The sequence below is a fragment of the Oncorhynchus keta genome, chromosome 23, assembly GCF_023373465.1.
Source record: "Oncorhynchus keta strain PuntledgeMale-10-30-2019 chromosome 23, Oket_V2, whole genome shotgun sequence".
Classification (NCBI taxonomy): domain Eukaryota; kingdom Metazoa; phylum Chordata; class Actinopteri; order Salmoniformes; family Salmonidae; genus Oncorhynchus; species Oncorhynchus keta.
The window spans coordinates 18,786,329-18,799,904 of record NC_068443.1 but is presented as its reverse complement, the minus strand read 5'-3'; the positions used below and the strand labels follow the sequence as shown (position 1 = coordinate 18,799,904).

Below are 13,576 nucleotides of genomic sequence, written 5' to 3'. Positions count from 1 at the left end.
GTTGTTGGTAAAATGGTCGAAGTGGCTGATTTGTGTCAAAAGTCACATTATTTACAGTGAATAGAATAGAATGGATGGAGGACAAAAACATGACAAAAAGTACTAAAAGTTGTGTAAAAGCACACTATTTCACTATTAAAGATTGAACAGCATTTCTAGCTTAATAGGAGTAGCGTTGTAAAGAATAAGAACAACTGTAAGTCAGAAGTACCTATGACAATAACTAAAGTGTGGCTGCTGTCGCAAGCCACCCTAATGATGACTGGCATAAGCTTGTGTGAATATTTCAATAATAAAGTAGAGGCAATAGTTATGTTTTTACCATGTTCTGAATGATCTAAATCATTATAGATCAACTATGCTCTGATGTGATGCAGAAAAAGCATGTTCAGGATCATTGAGCCAGTGTCTCTTTTTTCTTCCTTTTCCAAGTGTGTGTGTGTGTGTGTGTGTGTGTGTGTGTGTGTGTGTGTGTGTGTGTGTGTGTGTGTGTGTGTGTGTGTGTGTGTGTGTGTGTGTGTGTGTGTGTGTGTGTGTGTGTGTGTGTGTGGCTATTTGTGCCTACGTGCCCGTATGTGGATACAGTTGAAGTCGGAAGTTTATATACACTTTAGCCAAATGTGAGTGAATCCAGATGCCAGAGAATCAGAGGTATCTCTCCATAGCCTCCCCAGGAACAGAGAGTGAATATAATGCCTTTAATATCAGAATAATAGAGGAGAATTATTTATTTGAGCTTTTATTTCTTTCATCACATTCCCAGTGGGTCAGAAGTTTACATACACTCAATTAGTATTTGGTAGCATTGCCTTTAAATTGTTTAACTTGGGTCAAACGTTTCGGTTAGCCTTCCACAAGTTCCCCACAATAAGTTGGGTGCATTTTGGCCCATTCCTCCTGACAGAGCTGGTGTAAATGAGTCAGGTTTGTAGACCTCCTTGTTCGCACATGCTTTTTCAGTTCTGCCCACACATTTTCTATACGATTAAGGTCAGGACTTTGTGATGGCCGCTCCAATACACTGACTTTGTTGTCCTTAAGCCATTTTGCCACAACTTCATTATCCATTTGGAAGACCCATTTGCGACCAAGCTTTAACTTCCTCACTGATGTCTTGAGATGTTGCTTCAATATAGCCACATCATTTTTCTCCCTCATGATGTCATCTATTTTGTGAAGTGCACCAGTCCCCCCTGCCCCAAAGCACCCCCACAACATGATGCTGCCACCCCCGTGCTTCGCGGTTGGGTTGGTGTTCTTCAGGCTTGCAAGCCTCCCTCTTTTTCCTCCAAACACAACGATGGTCATTATGGCCAAACAGTTCTATTTTTGTATCATCAGACCAGAGGACATTTCTTCAAAAAGTATGATCTTTGTCCCCATGTGCAGTTGCAAACCGTAGTCTGGCTTTCTATGGCGGTTTTTGAGCAGTGGCTTCTTCCTTGCTGAGCGTCCTTTCAGGTTATGTCGATATAGGACTTGTTTTACTGTGGATATAGATACTTTTGTACCTGTTTCCTCCAGCATCTTCACAAGGTGACGGCCTTTGCGCCGTTGTTCTGGGATTGATTTGCACTTTTCGCACCAAAGTATGTTCATCTCTAGGAGACAGAATGCGTCTCCTTCCTGAGCGGTATAACAGCTGCGTGGTCCCATGGTGTTTATACTTGCATACTATTGTTTGTACAGATGAACATGGTACCTTCAGGCGTTTGGAAATTACTCCCAAGGATGAACCAGACTTGTGGAGGTCCACAATTTTTTTCTGAGGTCTTGACTGATTTCTTTTGATTTTCCTATGATGTCAGGCAAAGATGCACTGAGTTTGAAGGTAGGCCTTGAAACACATCCACAGGTACACCTCCAATTGACTCAAATGATGTCAATTAGCCTATCAGAAGCTTCTAAAGCCATTACATAATTTTCTGGAATTTTCCAAGATGTTTAAAGGCACAGTCAACTTAGTGTATGTAAACTTCTGAGCCACTGGAATTGTGATACAGTGAATTATAAGTGAAACAATCTGTCTGTAAAAAATGTTGGAAAAACTACTTGTGTCATGCACAAAGTTGATGTCCTAATCGAATTGCCAAAACTATGGTTTGTTAACAATACATTTGTGGACTGGTTGAAAAACAAGTTTTGATGACTCCAACCTAAGTGTATGTAAACTTCCGACTTCAACTGTACAGCAGGAAGTTTGATTTCATAATGTGAAACCCTAAACTGGCAATGTTGCAGTGTTGTCTTTGAAGAAAAGGTTTCAGGAGTGACAGAGTGGTTCTGAAACAGGTTGTGAACAAGGAGAAGGTGATGTAAAACCCTCTCTATCCTCCATTTGTCCCTCTATTGTCAGGAGTGTAACATCATAATGCAGATGAAGGAAGAAACAAAAGATGGAGTGGAATGGTGTGGAGAAAGCATAGAGCAGGAGGGAGGGAGAGAGAGAGCGGACAGGACGTGGTGGGAGCAAGGGGAAGCCCACAGTGCTCTTGGAGTTAAATATCAAACATTTCTTAAGATTTAAATCCTTATTGCTCTAAAATAGGAGCTCTGTTTTCACATTGTATATTTGACAGTGATTAAGCTATTTCACGTGTATGCAGCTTGTTTCCAAGTTGAGCAGGGTCCATAGAGGTAGTCATTTAGATGGCAGATTTAGATGTCCATTACCCCTCATATACCTGGAGGAGTCACTCTGTTCATGCAGAAATCTTTGGACTGTGGCTTTTCATTTTATTTCAATATACCTCTTTGTTTAAGTTGATAGCATGACGTTGAAACAATGATGTTGATTCAAACATACTATTTTACTATCAACATTGATACAAGGTCAAATAAAATATGTCTAATCAAATCTGAAATTCTACCTAATTTCAACCACCCAATATATACACTACAGTTGAAAAGTTTGGGGTCACTTCAAAATGTCCTTCTTTTGAAAGAAAAGCACATTTTTTGTCCATTCAAATAACCTCAAATTAATCAGAAATACAGTGTAGACATTGTTAATGTTGTAAATGACTATTGTAGCTGGAAACGGCAGATTTTTATGGAATATCTAGATAGGTTGTACAGAGAGAGGCCCATTATCAGCAACCATCACTCCTGTGTTCCAATGGCATGTTGTGTTAGCTAATCCAAGTTTATCATTTTAAAAGGCTAATTGATCATTAGAAAACCCCTTTGCAATTATGTTAACACAGATGAAAAATGTTGTTCTGATTAAAGAAGCAATAAAACTGGCCTTCTTTAGGCTAGTTCTTTAGACTAGCATCAGCATTTGTGGGTTCGATTACAGGCTCAAAATGATGTGTACTACTCCCTTCACAGAACAGCGCAAACTGTCTCTAACCAGAATAGAAAGAGGAGTGGGAGGCCCCGGTCAACAACTGAGCAAGAGGACAAGTCCATAAGAGTGTTTAGTTTGAGAACTAGAAACAAAGGAGGGGAGAAATAAATACACTTCTTATGGCTTGGGGGTAAAAGCTGTTGAGAAGCCTTTTGGTCCTTGTTATGAGAATTTCGTTATTAATGTTCAAAAACTTCAATTAATCTACTCAGTCTGCAACCCAGAGTTTGTAAGATTCTAGTTGAATGAAACAGACATGTCCCAGCTTACAATAGTCCAAATGTTTATTCACGAGAGTACTCTGAAGTCCATTATAAAAACCCAGTCTTTATAACACACACAAACAAGTTCAAATCTTAAGCTACGCCTTGCTCAGACAGTCTGTGTTTTTCCACTACACAGATACATTGTTTAATCTGCAACATGTTTCATAATGTTTCTGCAAGCCTAACAGTTTCTCCCCTCCACGGGAAGAGACAGAATGTCCTGTAAGGAACACAGAATTACAACTTGTCTGTCGATAGCTCCTCTTATCTTTTGTTTCCCACTTGCACCCTGCTTCTGTAACAGTTGTAACATGTGAATTCCACCAGGTTCATATATTAATATGTCGTGTTGATTTGTTATTATGCATGCCTGCATCCTGGGAGTAGGGGAGTGTGTACTTACGTTTTGCCCTGTGTGCTCGTGCTCAAATCATTTTGATGCACTACGAGAGGTAGGCAGCCTTTTTCTGTTGTCTTCAGAAAAGTTGGATTCTTTTAACTATTAACCACTTGTTGAATTCAGAATGTTGATATCATCCTAAAAAGTACAATTACAAGTGCATCTTAAGAATACCATCCACTTATGAGTAACCTCTAAATATACAACATTATTCATGAACAAAACACTGTGTGTATGACTTTGTAGCTAGCTAAGGTATTAGCATGTGTATGTGTGAACGATGGCTAGCTCCTAAAATGATCCCAGTCCCTCCTATTGTGCATCTGTAGAAAGAGGCGACAATTCGCAGAACATATGTACTCTACAAATGTTTTATTTCCTTTTGGATGCAGTCCACATCTATAGTCTCAATCAACCACACACAACGCAGAGTTACAGCGGTGCAGCACAGCACCGGTTGCACTTCCTTATTAAAAAGGAACTAAAGGTCCTTGTTCTAATTCTGACTAAAACTACACACATCATCAGATTATAGTTCTATGATTCTAATACATTTCATACAATTATATGGTTTCAGAGTGGAATTATTTCATCATTATCTTTAAACATATCAATTATTTTATCAGTCCTAGACATGGCGATCCGGTACCGCTTGCCATGCGGTAGCAGAGAAAACAGTCTATGACTGGGGTGGCTTGGGTTGTTGACATTTTTGGGGCCTTCCTCTGACACCGCCTGGTGTAGAGGTCCTGGATGGCAAGCAGCTTAGCCCCAGTGATGTACTGGGCCGTACGCACTACCCTCTGTAGTGCCTGTACCAGGCAGTGATGCAACCAGTCAGGATGCTCTCGATGTTGCAGCTGTAGAACCTTTCGATGATCTGAGGACCCATGCCAAATCTTTTCAGTCTCCTGAGGGGAAATACGTTTTGTCGTGCCCACGACTGTCTTAGTGTGTTTGGACCGTTCTAGTTTGTTGATGTGGACACCAAGGAACTTGAAGCTCTCAACCTGCTCCACTACAGCCCCCTCGATGAGAATGGGGGAGTGCTCGGTCCAGAAAAAGTTGATTAATTTAGCCCTCATACTACCAACCTGTTTTACATTTATGGATTTCCAAATGGGGTCATTTTCAAACTAATGAAAAAAGCAACAATCATAAATATCAACGTAATAATTTTCAAAACATCATTAGACATGTAAATAATGTTAGCGGAAATACAAATAGCAAAAACAGACTGTTATATTAGCAAACTGACAGTTAAATGGCATTTTCTGAAAAACAAAAATATGAATTGTTCTCTTAAATAATGTACAGATACTTTCTAAAGTACAATCCACATTAGTACTTAAAAGCTGATTTACCATTATTTGATTGTAGTATAATTAAATTTGTAGAATTTCGAAGTTAATTTGAATGTTTTCTTATTTATGTGGTACAACTGCCTTTGAAATGGCCGGTACACCAACATTTGAAATTTACTTTGTTTTATTGACAAAAAAGGAATTCACCTATTGATCCTGAGAGACAATGACCAATAATATGATTTAGTTTTCTTTAGTTACTTACCCCACAGCCAGCATTAGCATCACTGCTAGGGGAACAATGGGATGTAGGGCCAATGGCAGGATGCTTCAAAAAGCATGGCTAAATCTTCAGGCATACCATAACAAGTTGCACATATAGAATATTGGAGGATATTTTAGTAATTCTGGTATTTATATAACATTTCCCGTAGAATACCTTTTTTTTCTGAGATGTACTATGTGTACATTTAGAGGTTATCTGGTTTCTGTAACTGTCACGATCTGACCTTAGTTCATTTGTTATATCTTTGTTTTAGTATGGTCAGGGCGTGAGTTGGGTGGGTTGTCTATGTTCGTTTTTCTATAATTTGGGATTTCTGTGTTCGGCCTAGTATGGTTCTCAATCAGAGGCAGCTGTCAATCGTTGTCCCTGATTGAGAATCATACTTAGGTAGCCTGGTTTCACTTTTGAGTTGTGGGTGTTTGTCTTCTGTGTCAGTGTTTGTTACTACAAGGGACTGTTTCGTTTATTGGTTTGTTCCAGTGTTCTGTTTTGTTTGATTAAACATTATGGACACTTACCACGCTGCGCATTGATCCTCCGGTCCTTCTCGCTACTCCTCCTCAGAAGAGGAGGACGAGATCCCTTACAGTAACACAGTTCTACCAACTATTCATACGACTGACACACTTTTATGAGCTGTTGTTTTTATTTAATCTTTATTTCACCTTTATTTAACCAGGTAGGTTAGTTGAGAACACCTTTATTTAACCAGGTAGGCTAGTTGAGAACAAGTTCTCATTTACAACTGCGACCTGGCCAAGATAAAGCATAGCAGTGTGAACAGACAACAACACAGAGTTACACATGGAGTAAACAATTAACAAGTCAATAACACAGTAGAACGAAAAAAAGAGTCTATATACATTGTGTGCAAAAGGCATGAGGAGGTAGGCGGATAATTACAATTTAGCAGATTAACACTGGAGTGATAAATGATCAGATGGTCATGTGCAGGTAGAGATACTGGTGTGCAAAAGAGCAGAAAAGTAAATAAATATAAACAGTATGGGGATGAGGTAGGTAAATTGGGTGGGCTATTTACCGATAGACTATGTACAGCTGCAGCGATCAGTTAGCTACTCAGATAGCAGATGTTTGAAGTTGGTGAGGGAGATAAAAGTCTCCAACTTCAATGATTTTTGCAATTCGTTCCAGTCACAGGCAGCAGAAAACTGGAAGGAAAGGCGGCCAAATGGGGTGTTGGCTTTAGGGATGATCAGTGAGATACACCTGCTGGAGTGTGTGCTACGGGTGAGTGTTGCCATCGTGACCAGTGAACTGAGATAAGGCAGAGCTTTACCTAGCATGGACTTGTAGTTTACATTTTGTACACCTTCAATCCAAGTTCTAACCAGTTCTAACCATAGGTGAGTTCATAAGGTGCTCCATCTCTGCAAGTGATCTGTCTATCTGGTCAAAATCACTGGTACATGTCCCCCTCCTCCCTCTGAGGATACGTGTAACTTAATATGATATCTTTAGAGAAACCTGGATTTAAATCAATATTTCTCGAGATTTGTGCTAGAATAACTACTTTTCAGAGAATACATACCAGTACAGATCGCTGTGTAGATTCAGAGTGTATCTGAATTCTGTTTTGAAGTTAGTATGTCTACCAGTGGAAGACTGTGTACCACTGGCTGATTTTTATGGGCACAAAATAAGATCATTTTCGTTTTGTACACAGTTATACGATGCATGGTATAGGAAAGGACAATCTTAGGTAAGTACATGAAATAGCTGTCTATCTGGTCAAAATCATTGATACAGGTCCCCCTCCACCCCTGGTGGTATGAATAACTTGTTATTATGTCTCCAGTTATTATGTCTCTAGATTAATATGAAGGTCCTTTCTATCAAATTACTACAGGTGGAAATGAGGTGTTTTGGAATTTGCATCAGTCCATCATGATACAGAATCACTAAACAATTATTTATATTTGTTAAGAACAAGTTGATTGACAAAGTCATGAAAAATGTGAAGAATTGAATAAACCACCTCGGGCTATGATCCAAAATATTCCTCTGGCGTCAAAATGACCCCAGTTGGTAGAATGAGGGTAGAGGAGAGTTATTTAGTAGGATAGGCTATATCAGGGTACTTGGCAATTTTCCTTGCTTGAGACCCCTGGCCCTGCAGTGGTCCCTGTTTTATTTGAACAAGGGCTTTTCACTAAGCTTACCCCCTCTCTCCTTACACTCTATCAGGGCCACCAGGCCACGTGTGCCTCCCTGTCTGTCTAGCTGCTACCTGCTGCCCAATCCCAGGCCCACACAGCTGGCCTCGGCAGATATCGGAAGAGTGGACCAGGGGAGGGGGGACAGGGCCAGGGCAGGCAGAGAGACAGACAGAGGGAGAGAAAAATAGTGAGAGAAGGAGAGATCGAAACAGAGGGAAAGAGAAAGAGACAAAGACAGAAAAAAATATGAAAAGGCGATAAAAACAAGAGGGGAAAATGGGAAAGAGTGTGAGATTGTGTGTGTTCATGCTTAGTCTCACACAGGAAGATGCATCTAAGTTCATCCTAGCATCTGTATGGACAAGTATCCTATGTAGATTGGATATTTACCCGTGGAGGCTGGTGGGAGGAGCTATATGAATATGGGCTTATTGTAATGGCTGGAATGTAATTAATGGAACAGAGTCAAACAGTTTCCATATGTTTGATGTGTTTGATACCGTTCCATTTATTCCATTCCAGCAATTAGCTGTCCTCTTATAGCTCCTCCCACCAGCCTCCACTGATTCCACTATCTTACTTATTGACGTGGATGGAGCTGAGCCTGGAGTGGATAATGGGGAATTCATATGCAGGGCAGCCGAAGTCTGCTCGCTTCGAAGAGGCCCTCCACAACTCTATCAAGGCCTCCCTATGCTCCAGCAGTGGAGACCCACAGCCCGTCTTCACTCAGCTATACCTGGAGCCTGTCCATTATCAGGGCAACATGGAGGGTATGTCTCCCTGTCTCCCTGTCTGCCTGTCTGCCTGTCTGTCTGTCTGTCTGCCTGTCTGCCTGTCTGCCTGTCTGCCTGTCTGTCTGTCCTCATTTAGATCGTTATATATAGAAACAGAACAAAACACTAGCTATAGCTGCCTCTTTCATTTAGTGGATCATAGTTAACAGAAACACATTGAAACTGATACTGCCATCTCTGATCATGTTTAATTATGCTGATGTTGACCAGCTGAATGGCACTTGAGAATGAGTCACTCAATTATACCCATACAGCAAGTCCATGTCATCTCAGTAATTTATACTTAACAAAAATATAAACGCAATATGTGGTGTTGGTCCAATGTTTCATGAGCTGAAATGAAACATCCCAGAAATGTTCCATATGCACAAAAATCTTATTTCTCTCAAATGTTTTGGACAAATTTGTTTACATCGCTGTTAAAGAGCATTTATTCCTTGCCAAGGTAATCCATCCACCTGATCATTTCACAAGTGCACATTGTGCTGGGAACAATAAAATGTCAATCTAAAATGTGCAGTTTTGACTGCAGGGATATCCAACAGAGCTGTTGCCTGAGAAATTCATGTTTATTTCTCTACCACCTCTAACGTTGTTTTAGAAAATTTGGCAGTATGTCCAACCAACCTCACAACTGCAGACCACGTGTAACCATGCCAGCCCAGGACCTCCACATCCTGCTTCTTCACCAGCAGCATCGTCTGAGACCAGCCACCCGGACAGCTGATGAAACTGTGGGTTTGCACAACCGAAGAATCTGCACACGATTCCTGGAACCTGAACAGGTCCCAGGTCTTTCCATTGCCTGCATACCCACCAAACATGTCACCCATTGAGCATGTTTGGAATGCTCTGCATCGAGGTGTATGACAGCGTATTCCAGTTCCCGCCAATATCCAGCAACTTCGCACAGCCATTGAAGAGGAGGGGGACAACATTCCACAGGCCAAAACCAACAGCTTGATCAACTCTATGTGAAGATGTGTCACACTGCATGAGGCAAATGGTGGTTACACCAGAGACTGACTGGTTTTCTGACCACACCTCTACTTTGTTTTTAAGGTATCTGAAAGCAAAAGATGCATATCTGTATTCCCAGTCATGTGAAATCCATAGATTAGGGCTAATGAATTTATTTCAACTGATTGATTTTCTTATATGAACTGTAACTCTGTAAAATCTTTGAAATTGTTGCATGTTGCGTTTATATTTTTGTTCAGTGTAGTTCTCTTGAAGAAAGGTAGACTTGAATGAGGCCTTGTAATGTGTTATGGGTTCGTCCTTCTCTTGAAAAATACCTTGCAGTGTCCAATCTCCAGCTCCTTGCTTTTGTATGGCATCTTCACTCCAAGATAATTTCATGTGTTGTGTGATGTGGTGTATTATGGCAACATTGTCATAGGTGGAAATGATGTCTTACAGAGTCCTGGTTTCTTACAGGGTCATTATGTCTTATGGGGTCATTGTGTGTTATGGGGACATTATGTCTTACGGGGTCATTGTGTTATGGGGACATTATGTCTTAAGGGTTCATTGTGTTATGGGTACAGATATAAAGCCCAAGGTGGACCTGTACCTGCCGTGCGGGAAGCCTCCGCGTCAGGATCAGCTGAACGGCCAGGCCTCTAATGGTCTGGAGGAGATGAAGGTGGACGGCAACTCTGACACCAGCAGCCCCCCACCGCCCAACTTACAAGGCCCCTCGCCCAACAGCTGCTGCACCATGGACGGTAAGCGTCAAACCATCTCAAACTTCTTTCGCCCTGGGACTTTCTCAGAAGTTGCGAAGCCCTCGGATTCAAATCCCTGCTAAAAAGCATATCTGAAGAACACATCTTGTTCATTCTCTCCCTAGGAACACCACGTTTGCAGCAATATTCACCTTAGTATGTTCCACTGTAATGTAGACATGTAGATTACATGCAGGGAGCCCTTGTCATGCAGGGCTTCTGGTAAAAGAGTCTTTGGTCTCAATGGGACTCCACCCTGGCCTGCCTAAATAATGGGGGGGTATTATTGTTGTGGATGCTTACTCCTGAGTTGACTGGTGTTCTCTCTCTTCTCAGGTTTCTGTCAGGCCGGTAGGGACCTCCGTCTGGTCTCCATGTTGACAGAGCCAATCCAAGTCCCAGCTGGCTTTGAGTTAGTCGGTGCCAAGTCCCCCAGCATCCCAGAGCACATCCTGGTGTGTGCTGTGGATCGACGCTTTCTGCCTGATGAGAACGGGAGAAATGCACTTTTAGGTCAGTCTGCCACGCCTCTTTGACTTGATACAATACGAAGGTCGTCCACAGCCTAGGTCAGAGTTACAGGAAATGCAATGTACTTTAGGCCTCTGAAATGAATGTACTATTTTACCCACTCAGCATGGATGAGTCATCTGAAGTGATATTTTTTCCCCACCATCCATAATGAGGCTTGCTACAACTTTTGATTTCTGTTGCATTCAGTAGTTGATTAACCTGTGCTTTGCTGTCATTTAATGCAATAATAAGTAAGTTAATTCAATTACTTATTTTTGGCTGTTTTGAAAATGTTTTGGTTAGCAATATTAACATAAGACAATAATGTATCCATATAACCTGAAATAATGCATACTTATTCTGTAAATAACTACAGTTCCCAACTCATGTTCTCTCTCTGTGTGTTTGGTGTGTGCAGGGTTTTCAGGGAACTGTGTTGGCTGTGGAGAGAAGGGGTTCCGGTACTTTACTGAGTTCTCCAACCACATCAACCTGAAGCTGGCCATGCAGTCCAAGAAGCAGAAGCACTTCAAATACTACCTGGTGAAGAACTGTCAGGATGCTCTGTGCAAAGGACCCCTCATCTGCTGGAAAGGTGAGATTTCTATTTGTATTTATTAGGGATCCCCATTAGCTGTTGCCAAGGCAGCAGGTTCTCTTCCTGGGGTCGAAACAGGCACTGGTATTACACATAAAACAAAAGATTAAACAGTACATTGTGTATCATTATTTCTCCACTACATATCTACAATACAAAATGTATAATACCACCATACAACGTGAGATGTCTCTCCGACTCTATCTGCATATTTCAGACACTTTCTGGAACACTTTACATTGAATTGCTATTATACCTGTGTAGTAACACTGTGGTTATACAACATTACATCATGTTTCATGCTACATGTCATTTAGTAAATGCATTATAAATGCATAGTAGCCTAATGTTTGTAGTTGAGCGGTTTTTAAATTGAATTTGTAATAACTCAAATGTGGTATTGGTCTTGGGCTGTAATCTTTTTATGACCCATCAATATATGCACTACTGTTCAAAAGTTTGGGTTTACTTAGACATTTCCACATTTTTTTGTCAATTAAAATAACATCAAATTGATCAGAAATACAGTGTAGACATTGTTAATGTTGTAAATGACTATTGTAGCTGGAAACGGCTGATTTTTAATGGAATATCTACATAGGCGTACAGATGCCCATTATCAGCAACCATCACTCCTGTGTTCCAATGGCACGTTGTGTTAGCTAATCCAAGTTTATCATTTTAAAATACTATTTGATCATTAGAAACCCCTTTTGCAATTATGTTAGCACAGCTGAAAACTGTTGTTCTGCTTAAAGAAGCAATAAAACTGGCCTTCTTTAGACTAGTTGTGTATCTGGAACATCAGCATTTGTGGGTTCGATTACAGGCTTGAAATGGCCAGAAACAAATAACTTTCTTCCGAAACTCGTCAGTCAATTTTTTTTCTGAGAAATTAAGGCTATTCCATGCGAGAAATTGCCAAGAAACTGAAGATCTCGTACAGCGCTGTGTACTACTCCCTTCACAGAACAGCGCAAACTGGCTCTAACCAGAATAGAAAGAGGAATGGGAGGCCCCGGTGCACAACAGAGAAAGAGGACAAGTACATTAGATTGTCTAGTTTGAGAAACAGATGCCTCACAAGTCCTCAACTGGCAGCATCATTAAATAGTACCCGCAAACACCAGTCTCAATGTCAACAGTGAAGAGTCAACTCCGGGATGTTGGCCTTCTAGGCAGAGTTCCTCTGCCCAGTGTCTGTTCTTTTGGCCATCTTAATCTTTTCTTTTTTTGGCCAGTCTGAGATGTCTTTTTCTTTGCAAATCTGCCTAGAAGGCCAGTATCCCGGAGTCGCCTCCTCTGTTGACGTTGAGACTGGTGTTTTGCAGGTACTATTTAATGAAGCTGCCAGATGAGGACTTGTGAGGCATTTTTGTATTATTTATTGATTCACTGATTGAATGGTTCCAGGTCTATTTTAAAAAGTGTATTTATCTCTCCCCTCCTTTTCCCCAGACTGTAAGACACGTCAGTTCTCCATTAGCAGTGCATTGACCTCCAAACCCAACTCCTCATCCTCCCTGAGCATCAAGGAGAATGGAGGCACCAATAGTCACAGCTGTTCCCTCTTCTCCCTGTCAGGTAGGACACAAACACCCTCCTCGTACCCTTCTCCCTATCAGGTAGGACACATACCCTCCTGTTACCCTTCACTCATGGCAGTGGAGCCTGGTCAGTTTGTAGGGTAGTTAGTGTTCAGTCAGTGTAAGATCTAACCTGATGTTAGACAGCTGTGCTCATATGCTCTATTGACTTTAGCCTCCTACTGAGCTACATCCTGCTCCTCTGTCAGGGAAGGGTAGAGGTGTGACACAACACCCCCTCTCCTCTCCCCTCCCTACCCTCTCCTCCCATCCCTCCCTCCCTCTGACCAAGATCTGGCTGGAGTGAATAGTGTCTGTGTTTGTTTACAAAGCATTGTTTGGTTAAAGGGGACAGTTATGGTCTACTTGTTGAAATGGAAAAACTGGATTGAGTCATTATTGTTGATTTGTTAGTGTTGTTTGGAGACATTTTGGTTAACGTCACTTGATAGGACCCATTCTATTGTCGTTCTTTTAACGCAACGTAACGTAAACAACACTGCTAGCTAGCCAGCTAGCCCCGAATAGTAGCACTGTAGAAACTATTACACTCAACGGAACGAC

At 41.2% G+C, this 13,576-nt stretch overlaps 1 protein-coding gene across 2 annotated transcripts in view; it reads left to right on the top strand.

Moving 5' to 3' along the window:
* The window catches only part of LOC118402521 (GREB1-like protein), a 39,465-nt gene extending 26,045 nt beyond the window's left edge, over positions 1–13,420 (top strand). Inside the window, exons 2-6 of one of the 2 annotated variants that reach the window (XM_052476726.1) lie at positions 8,345–8,561; positions 10,136–10,315; positions 10,652–10,828; positions 11,247–11,423; positions 12,885–13,420. In XM_052476726.1, coding sequence (XP_052332686.1) covers positions 8,381–8,561; positions 10,136–10,315; positions 10,652–10,828; positions 11,247–11,423; positions 12,885–13,117 — 948 coding nt within the window. In that variant the 5' untranslated portion in view covers positions 8,345–8,380 and the 3' untranslated portion in view covers positions 13,118–13,420. Of the gene's footprint in view, positions 1–8,319; positions 8,562–10,135; positions 10,316–10,651; positions 10,829–11,246; positions 11,424–12,884 lie in introns of those variants that run through there. The other variant, XM_052476728.1, reaches the window with a different exon arrangement.
* Positions 13,421–13,576: the final 156 nt, after the last annotated feature.